The sequence below is a fragment of the Centrocercus urophasianus genome, unplaced genomic scaffold (genome assembly GCF_019232065.1).
Source record: "Centrocercus urophasianus isolate 14NV4802_14NV808 unplaced genomic scaffold, USGS_Curo_1.0 seq_12, whole genome shotgun sequence".
Lineage (NCBI taxonomy): Eukaryota > Metazoa > Chordata > Aves > Galliformes > Phasianidae > Centrocercus > Centrocercus urophasianus.
Window position 1 is genome coordinate 56,232,361 of NW_024884364.1, and position 17,369 is coordinate 56,249,729.

At 41.1% G+C, this 17,369-nt stretch overlaps 2 protein-coding genes across 6 annotated transcripts in view; one reads left to right on the forward strand and one right to left on the reverse strand.

Annotated features, from left to right (window-relative positions):
• EIF5B (eukaryotic translation initiation factor 5B) overlaps positions 1-4,503 on the forward strand; it is a 31,702-nt gene extending 27,199 nt beyond the window's left edge. Inside the window, exons 19-24 of the mRNA XM_042810150.1 lie at positions 965-1,096; positions 1,223-1,299; positions 1,422-1,586; positions 2,477-2,615; positions 3,145-3,306; positions 3,723-4,503. Coding sequence (XP_042666084.1) covers positions 965-1,096; positions 1,223-1,299; positions 1,422-1,586; positions 2,477-2,615; positions 3,145-3,306; positions 3,723-3,830 — 783 coding nt within the window. The 3' untranslated portion in view covers positions 3,831-4,503. The remainder of the gene's footprint in view (positions 1-964; positions 1,097-1,222; positions 1,300-1,421; positions 1,587-2,476; positions 2,616-3,144; positions 3,307-3,722) is intronic.
• Positions 4,504-7,042: 2,539 nt separating this feature from the next.
• Positions 7,043-17,369, reverse strand: part of REV1 (REV1 DNA directed polymerase) — a 54,079-nt gene continuing 43,752 nt past the window's right edge. For 4 of the 5 annotated variants that reach the window (XM_042809730.1, XM_042809729.1, XM_042809728.1 and 1 more), the window contains 6 exons: positions 13,986-14,219; positions 11,229-11,337; positions 10,019-10,230; positions 9,680-9,836; positions 8,697-8,799; positions 7,043-7,462 (listed from right to left, as the gene is read on the reverse strand). In XM_042809730.1, coding sequence (XP_042665664.1) covers positions 7,351-7,462; positions 8,697-8,799; positions 9,680-9,836; positions 10,019-10,230; positions 11,229-11,337; positions 13,986-14,219 — 927 coding nt within the window. In that variant the 3' untranslated portion in view covers positions 7,043-7,350. Of the gene's footprint in view, positions 7,463-8,696; positions 8,800-9,679; positions 9,837-10,018; positions 10,231-10,948; positions 11,086-11,228; positions 11,338-13,985; positions 14,220-17,369 lie in introns of those variants that run through there. The other variant, XM_042809731.1, reaches the window with a different exon arrangement.

The following is a 17,369-nucleotide window of genomic DNA, read 5'->3' on the forward strand; positions in this document are numbered from 1 at the left end:
TAGCACAGTTTGACTGCATTATTAACTACTGATTCAGCATCTGTAGTGATTCATACATATATTTCAGTGAAATCATACTGCTGGTGGAGTTTCTTAAACTATCATCAGGATTGGAAAGACTTGCGTAATAAACTTTCTTTTGTAACTTTCAAAGAGGCTAAAGAAAGAACACATCTATCTCAAAAACTGAAATTCAGATGAGATGCTCCTGCCCTTCCAAAATGAAGAAGTAGTTTAAAAAGAAGACCCACTGTGCTGATAGTTTGTTTATCCACAGTTTTCCTTCAGCCTACTGTTTACTTACCTTTGCCTCTTAAGGAAGGTTAGTCCTTCACATCCTCCAGTTACAGGCTGTTTTCTGGGTAGATCAGAGTATGTATGTAAAATCTACTTGTTGTAGATGTGTGAGAACTTAAAAGTAAAAGGTAACAACTATTGATCTGTTAGAGGAAAAGAGTGTTCAGGCTTGAGAGGCACAGGCTCTTGAAAACAGGATTGTAACATCTCAGAGCAACAAGGTGGCCCTTCTGCTCTGATATCCTCCGTGGCGTACCTAGGCCTTGCTGCTCATGAGGCATTCAGAATCCTTTTTAGCCAATGGTTTTAGGGATCTCTCTTTGTTAATGTTCAGTTGAGCAACTGAAGACACCGGCACGTGCTGTTTTGTGTGTTCTTTCATCTTGCTGGAAGAAGCCTACTGTGCTTGGTGGAACAATGTAGGTTGCAGAGAAGTGTTACTGGCTCTCAAGATGGCTGTCTGCTTTGTGTTTGTGGTCACCTTCTTTCAAAGCCCTCAAATACGATTTGGTACAGGCTCTTCTCACCAAGCCACAGTGTATCACAGGGCTGTGTGTGACCTGTACTGTGGGGCTCCACGCTGGTACCTGTCGGTATGGCTGTCAGGAACAGGAAGACTGCATACCAAGAACAGCAAAAGAACTAAACCTTGCTTTTCTTTCTAAAGGATGAACTGATACACGAACTGAAGCAAACACTGAATGCAATCAAGTTAGAAGAGAAGGGTGTTTATGTCCAGGCTTCTACTTTAGGGTCTTTGGAAGCATTACTTGAATTTCTTAAAACGTCAGAAGTGCCAGTAAGTGCTCTCTGTGCTGCGTCTGATGTTGCTTCTATTGCTGTGTGGTGGTGTTTGAGTTGATAACTGTTTCCTTTCTACTCAGAAAGGTCAGTGACTGATTTGTGTGCCTTTTCTCTTCAACAGTATGCAGGAATTAACATAGGTCCTGTCCATAAAAAAGATGTTATGAAGGCATCCGTTATGTTGGAACACGACCCCCAGTAAGTGAGCTCTTTGCTATCTGCTGTGTTGGCAAATGCATAGCGGTGTTTCGGGAAGCCTCCCTTCTCAGCTGCAGTTCTGTGATCTGCCTGCTGAACTGCTTGACTTCTTTCTGTTGCAGATATGCAGTCATCCTGGCATTTGATGTGAGGATCGAACGTGATGCGCAGGAAATGGCTGATAGTTTAGGAGTGCGAATTTTTAGTGCTGAAATAATTTATCACTTATTTGATGCCTTCACAAAATACAGACAAGACTACAAAAAACAGAAACAAGAAGAATTCAAGTAAGTAAAAGCAGTCCAATTCTGCATGCTTCGTAAGTAACAGAGTCTCTTAATCCTTTTATTACTAAATGAAATTGCCTTTAGCTCGTTGATTGCAAGTTATTGCTTAGAAGTAGTGAAGGAAGGAAAAGAGGAAGAAGATGGGACAATAAACTGTTAGTTTTCAGGAATACAGTCCAGTCTAAATGTTTACATCCAGGATTAGGTTTAGTAGGATGGGAGTTGTGAAGTCATTGCAAGACTTAGCTCATGCAACATGGAGTGTTCTTAATGAGGTTTCCCTCATATACTTTTCTGACAGATGGGAGCTGCAGAGTTGAGAAAGCAAGCAGAAGGGTTTGGGTTCTATTGTTTCATGTTTATGTAGTTGCAGTGAACAGGGCTCAGTTCTGACTGCAGTAGCATGAATTATCATTTAAGAATTTATGGGGATCCAAAACTTAATTTTTGGAATCTGGTCCTCAGTAAAGACAGTAAACCATTTATTTTTAATCCAAATTTGAGATTGTGTAGCTCAACATTTTGAAATCCTTGTTCACAAACAAAAGTTTTGAATTTCTTCAGTCGCTGATGGATTATGGCAACAATTCTTATGCTCCTCTGAGGTTACAATTGCACTGCAATTACTGTTCCTTTGGTCACAGTCTTAGCCAGTGCCCGAGCCAGTCACAATAAAATCCACGACATCCCTGCCTGTCACTGTCATTGTCACCTACAGTTCTTTAAGATGGAGCACTGAATAGGATCAGCAGAGAATTTTCCTGCCTGATGCTTTGTCAAGTGACACTGTTAGAATAAACGTCTAGGCTGTGTGATAGCGGGCAGAACTGTGTGCTCTGGTTGCTGTTGCAGCATCTATTTCAAAACACCTTTTCTTTGTTGTCTTCCAGGCATATAGCAGTATTTCCTTGCAAGATGAAAATACTCCCTCAGTTTATTTTCAACTCCCGTGACCCAATAGTGATGGGTGTGGTTGTGGAGGCAGGCCAGGTGAAGCAGGGGACTCCCATGTGTGTACCCAGCAAAAACGTGAGTAAGAGCCTCTTCCCAAGGATGCTCGATCTAGCTGGTAGTTGCTGGAATGATGCGCCAGGAAATGTTTGCATGCATTTCATCGTTGTGCAGAATTTTGGCAGAGGAGATGAGATGCAGAGTTTTAGATCAGTTATTGCAATGATCAGCCATCGTGCTACTCTGCTGGAAGCGTCACATCCTGCAGCAAAGAGCGCCCTGCCAGGAAGCATAGCACGGCTGTGGCAGGCAGCCTCTCTCCTTTGTGCAGTGTTGATGTTGTGATGCAGAGTAACAAGCAAAACTTCCACTGCTGGTCACTAATAAGGGGAGAACTCAAGTCTTGGTGTTCTGAAGGATAACAAATAAGGCAGATGAGCTACAGAGGGGTTGGCACCGCTGCCCTTTTCTGTGCTCACAGTGCTCATTTGCAAGTTCTGAGGTAGTGGCTCCGATAGCTTTGTGTGAGCAACTAGCAGGAATTGAGAGAGCACCCGTGCATGGGTTTTGCTGATCTGTCTTACACAGTTTCTTCCTTGCGTTACAGTTTGTTGACATTGGAATAGTTACAAGTATTGAAATAAACCACAAGCCAGTGGAAGTGGCAAAAAAAGGCCAAGAAGTGTGTGTTAAAATAGAACCTATTCCTGGTGAATCACCGAAAATGTATGGACGGCATTTTGAAGCCACAGACATCCTCGTCAGTAAGGTAAAAGCCAGCTGCATTTGTGGTGTATGACAGGGGTAACAAAGTGAAACAGTCGTGTGAAGCCTGAAAAACTGATACTGGTGACCCTCATTGGAGACAGAGAGCCACTTGAAATTCCTCGTGCAGGGCTTTGTTCTGTTCTTCCGTAGCCTTTTTATGACTTCTGTAGCAGTGCTGCTCAGGAGAGCCAAAGGAATGAGGTACTGTAGCTAAAAGCACTTGGAAGCTCAGTGCGCCAGAGGGGGAATCTAGTCAGTGAGCTATTTGTGTACCGTTCTGTAGTTGGTGCTCACAGCTCACCCCTTCCTGTTCTGTAGGTGGGTGCCTTTTCTGTAGGCTGCTGTTCCCGGTGTGTGAAGAGCTGCCTTTGTCACCGTGCACATCTGTTTCTGATGGGCTTGTCTTGTGTGTTACAGATCAGCCGTCAGTCCATCGATGCTCTGAAGGACTGGTTCAGGGACGAAATGCAGAAGTCTGACTGGCAGCTCATAGTGGAGCTGAAGAAGGTGTTTGAAATCATCTAGATAACTTTTTACAGTGATGGGAGGCAGGAATAGACTTGCTATTCCTGTTTTGATAGTTACCAACAAAGTCGTATACTGAAGACAGTGTTGGATGTGTTTGGGAGGAAAATATGTGGATAAAATGTTTTCCATGAGAAACCAAGAAATTTACACTGGTTTGACAGTGGTCAATTTACATGTTCCCACGGTTCCAATGTGCCTGTTCACCTGTTCCCACCGCCCTTCCCAATACTGGCTGCTGTTTTAAAGTTTGCCCTTTCTTCTCTTACACCTTCCTTCCACCCTTTTTCCCTCCTCTCTCCAAAATAAAGTAAAATAAATTGAATTTTTATTACAGAACTAAAGCTCTTTCACTTTTATACTGATGAGATCAGTACTGCAGTATTTGATTAACTAAGCTTCTGCAGACTTTGTGATTCTTGGGACATTTTTGATGTAAGAAGTACTTCTTTATTTATGCATACCTCTTTCCTTGATTCTCTTTTCCAACATTCTTCTGCTTTGTGCCTATAGACATTTTTTTAAATAGACAACTAGGCAATTGGATCTTTCTGTATTTGCTTTGTGTGAAATGATGTAAAGCATAGTTGGCCGCCTTCTACTGCTTGTACAGTTCATGACAGTCAACCTGTAATCATTATAACGCAGAGCTGCAATAAAGGAGATGGACATACGGCTCTTGTTTGACGGCGCTTCAATAAACAAAACGTCCCTCATGAGTTGCAGGTCAGAACGACGGGAGGGTCGTGGTGGGGAGGAGGTTGGATGTGTCATCTCTGCAGCTGCTGCAAAGCGATTGTCCGCATTAAGTGCTGACTGCGGGAGCTGACCTGCGGTTGTGTATCATGGTACAACAGGTCCGGTTCAGAAGGTGTTGGTGATGACCAGGAATCAGTGCCATCCCACCATCTCCATCCCTTCTCTCCCCCCGGCTCTCCCAGTCTACCTTTCCTCAGGCACTGTTAATGTTCAGCTTGGGGTGAGAGTTGGGAAGCAAACGCAAGCTGAAGTGAAATCCGTAACGATCTGATTTAATGATTCAAAATAGAAGAATTTAAGTTGCGGTGAGCAGTTTGATCACGTTTCTTCTGTCACTTAGATCTCTTTTCTGAGTTGGAAAAAAACCTGAATTTGATGCTGGGGACTGTCTATGCTCCATTACAAAGGAGCAGTTAACAACTTGCCACCTGAACTTGATAAGAATTTTTGTTTGTTAGACTTTATCTTGCCCTGGAAAAGGACATTTTCATCTTGTTAGAGTGAGGCTAGACTCACATCACTGCATATATGCATATCTGTTCTAAGCCACAAGTTCCAGTGTCTCAGAGAGGAGACTGCAATTAATTAGTTGTTACAATTTTCTTTTGCAAACTATGCAATCACAAATGCTACACTAATAAAAGATGTTAAGATCATGGATGTCAATTAATGTGGTCTTGATGTGTTCTTAATTTGTTTCTTCACATCCAGAAGGGGAAGGAGTGTTGCTGTTTTTGGAGGATGCTGTTGCAAAACTAGTAAAATGCCTTCATTAAATGGTGTAAGGGGAGCAGAAAACTTGAATAAAATACTTAGGGGTTTGAAGCAGGGCTCAGTAAGGGAGAATGAAAATATCAGTTAAAAGTAATCCTCTTCTTGAAGATGAAAGCTTCAAGTATATCTTGAGCAGCACTCAAGAAGATCAGAGCTGTGTACCTGAAATGCAGCGAGCTAAATACTTGTTTGAACTGCAGCACATACATTCTTCTCTTTAACAGCAAAATAGAGAAATGGAATAGAAGTGCTTGTGATATTATGTACATCCAGTTGGGTTTTGAATACTTCTCTACTGCTCAGGACTCCAGAAGCCCTCTGAACAATCTCCAAGGTTTAGTTACAGGGCTGTGTGGGGAGGTGTTAAAAGTAATTTGTTGTACTTTGTCAATTAAGAGTGGAAAAGGGACTGTTTTCCTTACTCCTCTCAGTGTCTGTATACAGGGATGAGATTCCCCACCCTTATCAGAGCTTTCCAAGCCTTCCCTTGTATGAGATGCTCCATTCCCTTGATCACCTGGACTAGGTTCACAGTCTGTCCATGCCTGTTTGCACTCCCTCAGCCTGCTGCTGCTGACTCTTCCTCATGCAGCCCAGGAAGCTGTGGACCACCTCTACTGCGAAAGAGCCCTGCTGGCTCCTGTCTACCTTGAGCAATTGTATTCCATCTTTCAATTCTACAGTCAAATTCACATGGGTAATTTTGACCCATCCACCCCCAGATCTTTTCATTAAAAATTTGGGTTTTCTTCAAGTGCATTTGGGTTTCCTTTTCAGGCAGCTTCCTTCAAGATACTGAGCTAAATGTTACCACATGAGGCTGATACACATCTAGAAAAGCAAACTTGTCCAGAACACCACCAACAGAGGTGTAAGCACATAAACCCCTTATCTGGGACAAATTGTTGGGGTTATTTCATAGAATATCCCAAGTTGGAAGGGACCCGTAAAGACCATCAAGTCCAAGTCCTGGCTTTGCACAGGACCACCCAAAAAAAATCAGACCAAATGTCAGAGAGCAGTGCCCCAGCACTTGAACTCTGGCAGCTGGGGGCAGTGACCACAGCCCTGGGGTGCCTGTTCCAGAGCCTGCCCACGCTCTGGTCAGAACCTTTTCCTGATCCCAGGTACAGACCCCTTCTTGACAGAGTTCTGCTACTCACACACCCTGTGTTGTTGCACAGAGGAAATGCATGTTAACTGGTGGGATGTGAAGAGCGGAACGTGGCTCTACTCCAAGTACAAGCAATTCAGAGGACTGATAAGAGACTTATTGCTCCACTCTGGCTTACTCTCTGGCATACAGGGCTTATTTTGAGTAACTTTAAGGGTCTCCATTTGTTCTCCTTCATAAGCACATAGCTCAAGGACAACTCTACACCTGAATTTGCAGGCCTCAGAGAGCACATGCACCTCAGCTACCATCTGTGCTGGGAATGCCTGAGCAATGCTGGCTTCTTTTACTGAAGGATGAAGTAGAAATGACGTAATACTCTTTCTTCCCTCGGTCTGAAATCTGTGGAGCCAGAGTGCAGCAGATGGACATACAGCAATCTCCTGTGTATGCTGAGGCAGCACCAATGTGTAGGACTTCATGAAATGAATCAAAGCTGCAGCGTTAATCGAAAGGGTTAGCAATATTCAAAGTGAAGCATGACAAAATAGAATCAGTACAAAAATATACATACAGTTCTTTATTAAACAACTGTAAACACTTCACTGTAAAAATCCATAAAACTTTATAAACAAACATTTTGTAAATAGATTCTATACTACAATAAAAGAATTTTAACACAATTATTTACATGCAATACTGACAAATTTGGCACTTTCTGAAAAGAAATGTACAAAACACTTTGTTGTTTAAAAAGAAATTTGAAATTATAAAAACTCAGGGCATTACTATCATGCACTTTGCAAATACCTCACAAGCACTTATGGCACAGCTAGCAGAGAGCTCCAGGCTCTCAAGTTCCTCACTACAAGTTCAGATAACTTTTAATGTGCTTCCGTAAGTTTGCTGTAAAACTACCTGAACATTGTCAAGAATGAAGTCAAATGCCATATTCCAAACTGATTCCACAGATGACTGCATTAACCTGAAAGGAAGATAGAAAAAAAAAAAAGGGTGAAAACGACCATTACAGAACTAGCTTTTCTTACTTTTGGTCTTCAAACTGAAGAACAAGTTATCACAGAAATGATGAAAGGGACCTTCCAACAACTTTACACAAAAGAACCCAAAATGGCAAGTTTTACAGAATCACAGAAGTTTCTGCACCCCCATCTTTCCTTTCTTAAACGAAGACACGGGCACTACACCTCTCTCAACAAATGCAGTGATAACTATGGCATTTCAGTCATAATTTGGGGGACTCTATATTGTCTGTGCACCTACAAGTGGAACAAATCACGAACACACAGGTAAGTGCGAGTTAGCTCCATCGTTCAGTTGCTACTAAAAGAAAAGCAAAGTTAAGTAAAAAATACCCAAGGAAGACAGAGCCACTGTGTTCTCTCTCTCTCCCCTTATCAGTCACCTCCTGGATGACTGCTGCAGGAGAGCAGAGGGCTCCTACATGTACAGCTTTGGAGGATCTAATGTCAGTGCCACATGGACAGCTGCGTATCTTTCACTTCCATGTCCTTTGTCCTGTGCTTGCTGAGACACTGCCGTCAGAGCACATCTCGCATTTGGGGACCAGCAATGATATCTGATGCTTTCTGGTAAGTTTTATAAACAATTCACAGTATTCAACAAAACAGTTCACTGCAGATTTCCTGTTTTCTGAGGCCTAAAGACATCCCATAATACAAAAGTTGTAGTCTTTTGGACATGACTCGATCTGTGAAATAAATGTTTCCACGATCTACGAAACAGGAAGCTGAGCTACATGGTGAAGTGTCAGTTGGTAAGCAGGATACAAATGGAAACTGGGCCTCCCAACTCACAGGGGGAGTAACAGCACAGCAACTAAGCAACAGGAACGGGTTTAATGGGGTTGGAGAGGTGAGACAGAATCCGGATACAGAACTGTGATCAGGTGAGATTTAAGGTAGGCTGATAAATGAATGAAAACAGAGTGAAGAAAAGGGATAGTGACACAAAACTCTCTGCAGCAAACACTTTCTAAATGCTATTATTAATTTTTCAGATCATCTGTTCTATCAGCCCAGCTCTCTCCCTCTCCTCACTTTATTAATGTTTAATAAAATTTAAGCTCAAAATATTTACACTCATCAATTCAATGTCTCACAGGCTTGTGAACTCACAAGTACCTAATGCAAAAGTGCTAACAATTTAAATATCACAAATATTAGCAACTAAGCTACCTTTTCATGTACTTAACAACCAGATCCAATTTTTCCAAATCTTTTTCTTCTATTAGATCAGTACAATACTTCACAACCTGCAGAATGTCTTCTTCCATAGGATCTGTAAAAAAACAATGAAAAGACTGGAGAGAACTTTTCTTAAAGTACACTCTCAATATAACCAAAGAATTAGAATGCACTACAAGAAAACAAGGCAGTGTTAGCACTTCAGGTGCCAATCTGACAACTGCTCTATTCCCATACCTCCCCCAGCATCAGAAGCTCTGTACATAAATGGATTGCAACACCCTGAAGCATCAATTCTTTTTTATCCTCTCCTCCTGTAAGGACAAACGGCAACCGAAGGGCGAAGGAAAAGAAAAAGGGACTTAGATTGGAATGATTCTTCCAGAACTCTTGAGGAAAATGGCGCTGTCTGGGATACGAGGGCTCCTGCAGGTCAGATTTCCCAAGATATGAAGGTATTGCTAATTGTGTGACACGATGATGAAATTCAAATCACAATTTAACAACATCGTCATACTTTTGCCTTTTATTCTACAATGCCTTCTGGCAGTTTTTTTATGTGAAAAAATATGCATTCCTTTTCCTCTAAAACAGTAACTTTGGGAGCGGAATTTCCTTTTAAAAGCTTTTAAATCCATAGAGATTTACCATACTGGACAAAGTAGGAAAAACCTTTCATACAAGTAACATCAAGGCATGACACAAGAACCTGACCCACGGGCTGAAGAGAAGAGCAGGCAGATGGTCATGATGCAAAACACAGAACATGAGCTGGCAAAAACAAAGAACAACTGAGTAGGAAGAATCAAGTTACTGCAGGACTGCAAAGCATTAAGAAGTTACGATCGCTGTGAAAAGTAACCATCAAAAGGAACACTGATGAAAGAAGGAAGAAAATACGAAGAGCTTGTTAAAAAAATAGAAAGTTTTCCCTGTGATGCAAGTAACATCATCACTAGCATGGAATCCATTACCTGAAATAGTTGTTATCCATTCTTTCAGCAGCGTTTTTACATCATTGAATTCAACAGCTCCAGCCAGGTTGGGTGCCTGTGGCCTGAAGGAACCACACTGTTCAGTCTGCAGAGCTGATGGGTCTGAAGCATCTGAAGTTGATGGAACTGCTTCTAGCTGTTTGAAACATAAGTTGGTAATGCTCAGTCTGACAAGTATGGTAACACTAAAGACACACATGCATTGTAATGATCCAGTAAAGAATCCAGCAGAGAAAACAAGCTATATTTGTGAACACGGACCAAATCTAAAGCAATGGATGTGGCTTTACTGAAAGCTGTCGTTAGAGCTCCAATTACCTGAGCAGCTGCTCCTTCCTGTTTCAAGAAACCATCCATTAGCTTCTGTGGGCTTCCAGATGTAGCTGGCATGTTTTTCACAGGGCTACCCAGGAGTTTGTTTTTCAGAGGACTCTGAATCTTTTTTACAGGACTGGCTGGATTTTTTTTCCTGATTTTTTTCTTATTTTTTGTTGTTGCATGCTTCAGTTGTAGGCAAGGATTCTTTGATACTGAAAAACACATGAATAGTCAATGATTGATGCATTTAAAGTCAAATGCTTTTCCACTAAAAAGGACACTATCTTCTGTTAAAACTATGAATCAATTAGGTAAACATAACCCAAATAAAGGAACTTAATGTGCACCTGTCATTGCAGATATTGGCAATATTTTAGGTATCTGAAAAGCATTTGCCTAAACATTTGTATACTCAGGATACTCAACCATCCATAAGCCTTTCAATATCCAGCACTTCAGTGCTTGAATATGTGCAGCTATTGAAATCTGAAGCCTACTGGACAAGGTGGCTCATCCTAGAGCCCTCTCCAACCCAGACACCTGCTAAGACTTCTCTCCTGTGGGTACCAGCAGAATCAGCAGCAAAGAGGACCTCAAAGTGCTTTAATGTGCAGTGGCCTGCTACCCATTAAAATAAAGCTTCATTGTAGTAATGCAGCACTCAACTAACAATGAACTCGCTGGCATTTCCAACCCATTTCATAATAAGCAAATTCACAGGGAATTAATCTTCTACCTTTCTACTGATTACATAAAGGAGACCCAGGTGACCAGGCAGGAGTAAAATCATCTCTCAGATATGGCGACATGTATCAATTATTACCCTGAAGCACGTACTATTGCTATATAAACCAAGAGGATGCTAGTCCAAAGGTACTTGCTCAGCTACCTAAGTACTGAAGATGCAGTGCTTTAAATCAGGAGACATACCAAGTTGACATTCCATTCTGCAAACATATGGACACGGGTGGGTTTAGTGCCACAGTCCCAGTGAATTGAATTAATTACCCGTTTAAGTAAAGCCAGGCATCTGTTTGCAAAATGAGGCCACAGCTGGTTGTAACTCACTATCAAAAATAGAGAAATTTGATTTAACACAACATCTTCCCAGAAGCTTTATTTACATTTACATAGCATTGAGGGTTGCAGAAATCTCTTCAGGTATTAAACAACTCCTACACAAAAGCACTGTACAACTATATATACTTACCAAAAGCGTTAGCAGGTTGCTGCTCTGGTTGCTTTTGCCTTTGATCATATGCATCTTTCAGCTCTGCTTGCAACTCAGCAGGCAGTGCAGCAAAAACCTCAGGGTCCACCTGAACAGTGACAGAAGGAAGATTCATTTGATTATTTTGCCAGTCATCAGCAATGTCTGCTTTCCTCTACACTACCCACATGAGAAAGGTATTTACATTTTATGCCAAGCAAAAACGGATGAGACACACTGTAAAACCGAAACACTGTAAAATACACTGCATGTATAAGAAGTGTAAAATACACTTTTTGTACTTTAGCTTGTAAAATGACAATATTTTCCTTTTAACATTACATTTATTATTTTGCAAAGTTACTATTTATAGATGTGTAACACACCAACCATCAGAAATGATCAGAGGTGCTAATAACTCCTTTCCCCAAGATGCTCCACCGTTATTCAGCCGCTATTAACAGCACAGCTAAGCCTAACTCAGAGAACAATGCCTTCAAACTGACAAACTGAAACCTCTGCAAGCAAACATTTGTTCCTCTCTTTGTTTTGATACTGCTACACAAACCTCAGGTAAAACATCCTTGGGAGCGGTCTCACTTCTTTAAGTGAAGCAAAAGTCCAACTACTTTATATCTTGAACTAACACAAAAGGTTTTCAGAAGTCCATCCCTTCATTTACTGATAAGAACACAGCCCCTTGCCAATTAACTCCTAAGGCCTCAGTTCTTTTTTAAATATAAATTTTATTCAATAAAACTATATTAGAACGATTAATGTTCACTGGTTAAACATGCAAGAGTCAGGAAAATGGGAGGCCCAGTATCCAGTACTTCTTTTTTTTTTTGGTGCAATACATTGCAACTGTTCCAAGATTTAACAATAATAATACAATATAGGGAGATGAACAGAGTTTTGTTCTTCCCCCCCATCCCTGCCCTCTGAAAGTACAGCAGTCGCTGTACCGATGTTGCCCTAACACATCATTCATGCAGCTGTATCACACTTGCACGTTACGGAAAATGTCACTACTTCATCATTTCAGCAGATACCAGCACTTTTCATGTGCTGTACAAGTTCTAAACAGAACCTGTACCACATTAAGGCAATGTAAGGAGGAGGTGCAGAGCTGCCACCAGCAGTTTGCCCTGCTTCTACAAACGTCATTCACTTTTAAGCGTAGGCTTTGCTTTCTAGGAAGAGGCTGAACATCTGTCTGCCAACACGAAGTCGTGGATTAACTTCTTGTTCTCACAGAATGGCCTGGGTTGAAAAGGACCACAATGATCATTTGGTTTCAACCCCCCTGCTATGTGCAGGGTTGCCAACCAGCAGACCAGGCTGCCCAGAGCCACATCCAGCCTGGCCTTGAATGCCTCCAGGGATGGGGCATCCACAGCCTGCTTGGACAACCTTGTTTTGCTTTGCTCGTGTGTATAGCTTTTGTTTTACCTACTAAGCTGCCTTCATCCCAGCCCACAAGTTTTCTCCCTTGAGCAGGCAGGCAGCTGTGTGATGCTGACCTGCCCACACGATATATCCCACAATTTCATTTTACACAGCACAGCATAATTCAGCCCTCAAGTCCAAGATGTGTTCATTAACAGGTGAGAGTTTAATTACGTAATTTAAGAAAGCTGAGGGATGGAGAAATCACTTCCTATTCTCACAGTATCCCATACAGAAAAGCCAAATTTGCCATTTAGGGATGAAAAAAAAAAAAAAAAAAAAAATTTTTAAAAAAAAAAAAAAAAAAAAAAAAAAATCGAGCCAGCTGTTTTTGAACCAATCAACTTGAATTAAGGTGAAGAAATTTTAGTACCAGAATGGTCTGTGCATTAAAAAAAATAATACTATTTTAACTATCATTTCCTGAAAGCAGATCAGGAATTTCATCTAATTTTCTATACATTCTTTGACAGCATCGATATGCCTCAGAAACAGCAACAAACATCCCTTTACAAATCTGATTTGTTGCCAGCACATTGAGAACAAAAGTGTAGCAACAGCAAATAGAAAAATAAAATTGAGCAGCATCACCAATAATTTTGAATTATGCATATGCAAGATAGTGTGTATCTGTGTATTCCAATCTGTGATTTTTTTTTTTTTGCCCTATATTTGTTCAACATCATTCTGGAATGAAAGGTGGAGCATCACCAGAAGCATCGCTATTGCTGCCTCCTCCCCCCTCCAGGCCACTATTCTGAGGAACCTCACACTTCCCTTGCCCTGGACCAGCTATATAGGAGCCTTTTTAGGCATTAGGGAGAAATGCACAATCTTTACCCAAGCCTGCCTTTCTCAGAGGAATGTGATATTAAAAAAAATCACATCTACAGAAGCTAAAGGGTTGGCTTTACACCATCAGAGCATCCACACTTAAACACAGCGAGTCTCCTGTGAAAAGCTAAGCTGATTTTAGGCTGGCTTTAGACTGATGGTGCAGTATAGCTCAGCCGCAATGCAGAAAAACAATTATTTACACACTAGATCACAAAGCAATGTGTAAACAAGGTTTTGCATTAAGAGGACAAACAGGCATATTGACTATAAATCTTTAATAAATAAACGCCATCATTATACTCTGTGATAGAGCAAGTTATGTTTAAAAGCACAGACTTTCAAAACATCTTACAGGACCGTCATTCATTTTGAGTCAGTAACAGATTCTAGCAATTCTGTCTCAAGAAAAAGCTGCTAGCTCTTCTTGTAGGTGGAAAGTTGATGTTTATTGATGTCTTGCAAACATCCTACCTGTGAGAAAGCTGGCAAGGCTATTACATTGATTCCCATATTGGCATTTGGTTCTTGGAGCTCTGGTACTTGTAAAAGCACTGTTCCAACTGGCTGTGAGAGAAGTGCAGTGTTACATCCATTTATTGGCTCTCTTTTGCTGTCTCCATAGGTCTCTCCTTGCTGTATGGTGTAGATTTGCTCTACTTGCTCCCGGAGATCGGGTGGCAGAGCTTCTAACACAGACTTATCTAGCTACAAATACAAAAAAAAAAAAAAAAAAAAAAAAGAAGAAAGCTTTAAGATGTCCCTGAGAAACAGATCACAAAGTCAATTTCAGTAAAAGAAGACAGAAAAGAAAATAGTTTTATAGCCTTTGAGATTGAGGGGGAAAAAAATTCATCTTAATCTGTGGATGTGCAAACATTAGAGGACCTGGCAGTTACACTCTGCAGCAACAAAATGTAAAAAGCACAAAACAGAAATAATCATTTAACACTAAGTAGGCAGCAAATATGACTGCTCACTTTTCTCTTTTTACAGCATCTAGTGTTCTCATCTCAGATTGTATGCAAGCTTTCCTCAAAGTCCTTTCATTCCAAGTTTGCTATGTGTAACATCACTATACAGATCCTCTGGAAATCCTGGGTTTAAAATATCATGCTGTTCCTTCCCTAGCACACAGTATATATAACTAGCAGTATAGAACTGTCAGCACTCCTTCCTCATAACAAATTCCATATTATGATGCAGTTATGAAACAAAAGGGAAGAGGAGCACACTGTGCCATAAGGCCACCAAGGTTTTAAGAACTACACTGCACAGTTAGTGCATGTTTCTCCTGTTCTTACATTTTGCTTCTATAACAGAGCAAGCAGTGGAACTCCCTACTTTTCAGCCAGGTTGCTTTTAAATCATGAGCTGACTTCAACATTATGTTACAGAAAAATAAGCAGAAAAATAAGTTTTCTGCCAAAAGCATACTCGGCTTCTACAAACGTATAACTAGGGAAAGCTGCTAACAAAATGTCAGCAATTGCTTTTGCAGCTTTAAATTACAGAAATAAAAATCAGAAATTTTTACAGTAAAGCAGGTAAGTCTGCTTACACCTAAGGTATTGACAGGATTCAACTTGCTCATAACTGACCTTGAAAGCAGATACCAGCTCAGAAAGATAATGTGGGGGCAAGAAATAAGGAGGTTCTTCCTGTGTTAGAGAATCAACAGCCAATCAACCAACCAACAAACCCTAAACCCCACAGAAACATTTTACTTAAAGACTGTACTCCTCTCATCTAAAAGCTGACATTCCTCACTTCAGTGTCAATTGAAAAAAGTATCAGAAAAAAACCCCAATGTTAAAAACTACATTTAAAAAATTAATTAGTAATAAACTTAACAGATGCAACTCTAAGAGCTAATGTAAGAATAAGGAATTCACAAATCATATCAAAAGAACTCTAAACATTGATTACAGAATGTGCCTCATTTTTCTGATGGAAACTTTTCTGAAGTTTATTCATGTTTTTCACAGCTAGAATTCATAATTTTTGTTGAAATGAGAAAAAAGTGTCAGCAGAGTTGCCACACTGGATTTGAAGACATTAAATTTTAAGCTACCAGGGGAGCAAGTTAGCAGTTCCACTGGGAATCCAGGGGTCCAAGAAAGCTGGTCACTTTTTAAGAACCACTTGCATAGAAACAAGCAGTCCCATTGTGCCATAAGTTTAACAAGCAGGGCAGAAAATGGGCTCAGTTAAATATGAAACTCTTCTTGGAACCTGAGCAGGAAAAGATAATATGCCATCTCCAGAAATTCTGCAGGTTGCTTACAGAGTTGCAGTTTGCATTCGGAGGAAGAAAACAAGAAACACTAAAGCTTAAGTTGACACTGGCCACTGTGGATAAGATAACAAGAAAGGCCCTTTTTAAGTATGTCAACAGCAAGCTGAGGTCTAAAGAAAACAATGGAATGACATTTGATGCAGATGGCCATCTAACTATTAAGAATTGAGGAGATGGCAGAGACATTTAGTGCCTTTTCTGCCTCTGTTTTTAACATTAACAACAGATCTTGGGCTGCCAAGTCCTTGGAGTTGAAGGACCATGAAGCAGCAATGTTACATTTGTGGTCACCAAAACCATAAGGGACTATTTGGATCAACTCAAATCTTCCTAAGTTCATGCAGCCTGGATTCACCCTTGAGTGCAGGAGTTAATAGATGTCATGGCTGAACAATCTCAACAATTTACCAAAGCTTTTGGGTTCTGTGGAGGCACTTGATGACTGGAACCTAGACAACACTATTTCAATTGACATGAAGGCTACGAGAGAAGACTTGGGGAACTACAATCTGTTGCTCTAACCCCAATAACTGGAGAAGTTATAGAGAAGATTACCCTGGGTGCTATCAGAAGATATTTGAAGAATAAAGCTATCATCAGACAGCTAACATGCTTATCAGGAAGAAGTCCTCTTCTATGATAAGGTCACCTGCTTAGCAGGTGAAGGGAAGGTGGTAGAAGTACTCTCTCTGGATTTTAGTAAGGCATTTGATACTGTCCCTCCAAGTATTCTTCTGGACAAGCTGTTCAGCTGAGAGATGGTACATACTATGTTGGGTGATGAATTGCTGAACAGTAGAGCTGAAAAGTTTGTAGACATTAGGGCTATACCTGACTGGCAGCCAATCATTAGCAGTGTTCCCCTTGATTCTTGGGCCAGTCCTGTTCAACATTTCTATCACTGGTCCAGAGGTGGGAGTTCAATGTACTCTTATAAAGTTCACTGATGATACTCAGCTGAGAGGTACTGTTGACTCTCTGGAGGGATGAGAGGCCTTGCAAAGAGATCTAGATAGACTGGAGTATTGGGCAATCATCACCAGCATCAAGTTCAACAAAGGAAAATGCCAGGTGCTGTATCTGGACACTGGTACAGATGGAGACAAGTGGCTGGAAAGCAGCTCAGCAGGAAGGAACACCTGGGTGTGCTGGTGACAGCAGCTCAGCACGTGCCAACAGGGTGTTCTAGTAGCCGGGGGCAAACCACATCTTGGGGTACATTAAAGACAACATGGCTGCCAGCTAAAAAAAAAGTTGATTCTTCCACAATATTTAGCATAGTGCAGCCTCTGTGTGGAGTTCTGTGCTCAACAGTATAAAAAGGATGTTGTAAGCTACTGCTCCCTGCAGTGCCCTTAGGACAGGAAACAGGGAGGTGCTGGGTTCTGCTCCTAACAACTGATGGCAGGATGGGAATGGCACAGAGCTGCAACAGAGGAGAGTCAGGCTGGGCACTAGGAACAATTTCTTTACTATGAGAATTGTAACTGTAACAGGCTTCCTAGAGAGGGAGTTGATGCCCCTCACCTACATACGAGAGGTATTTTGAGAATACTGTC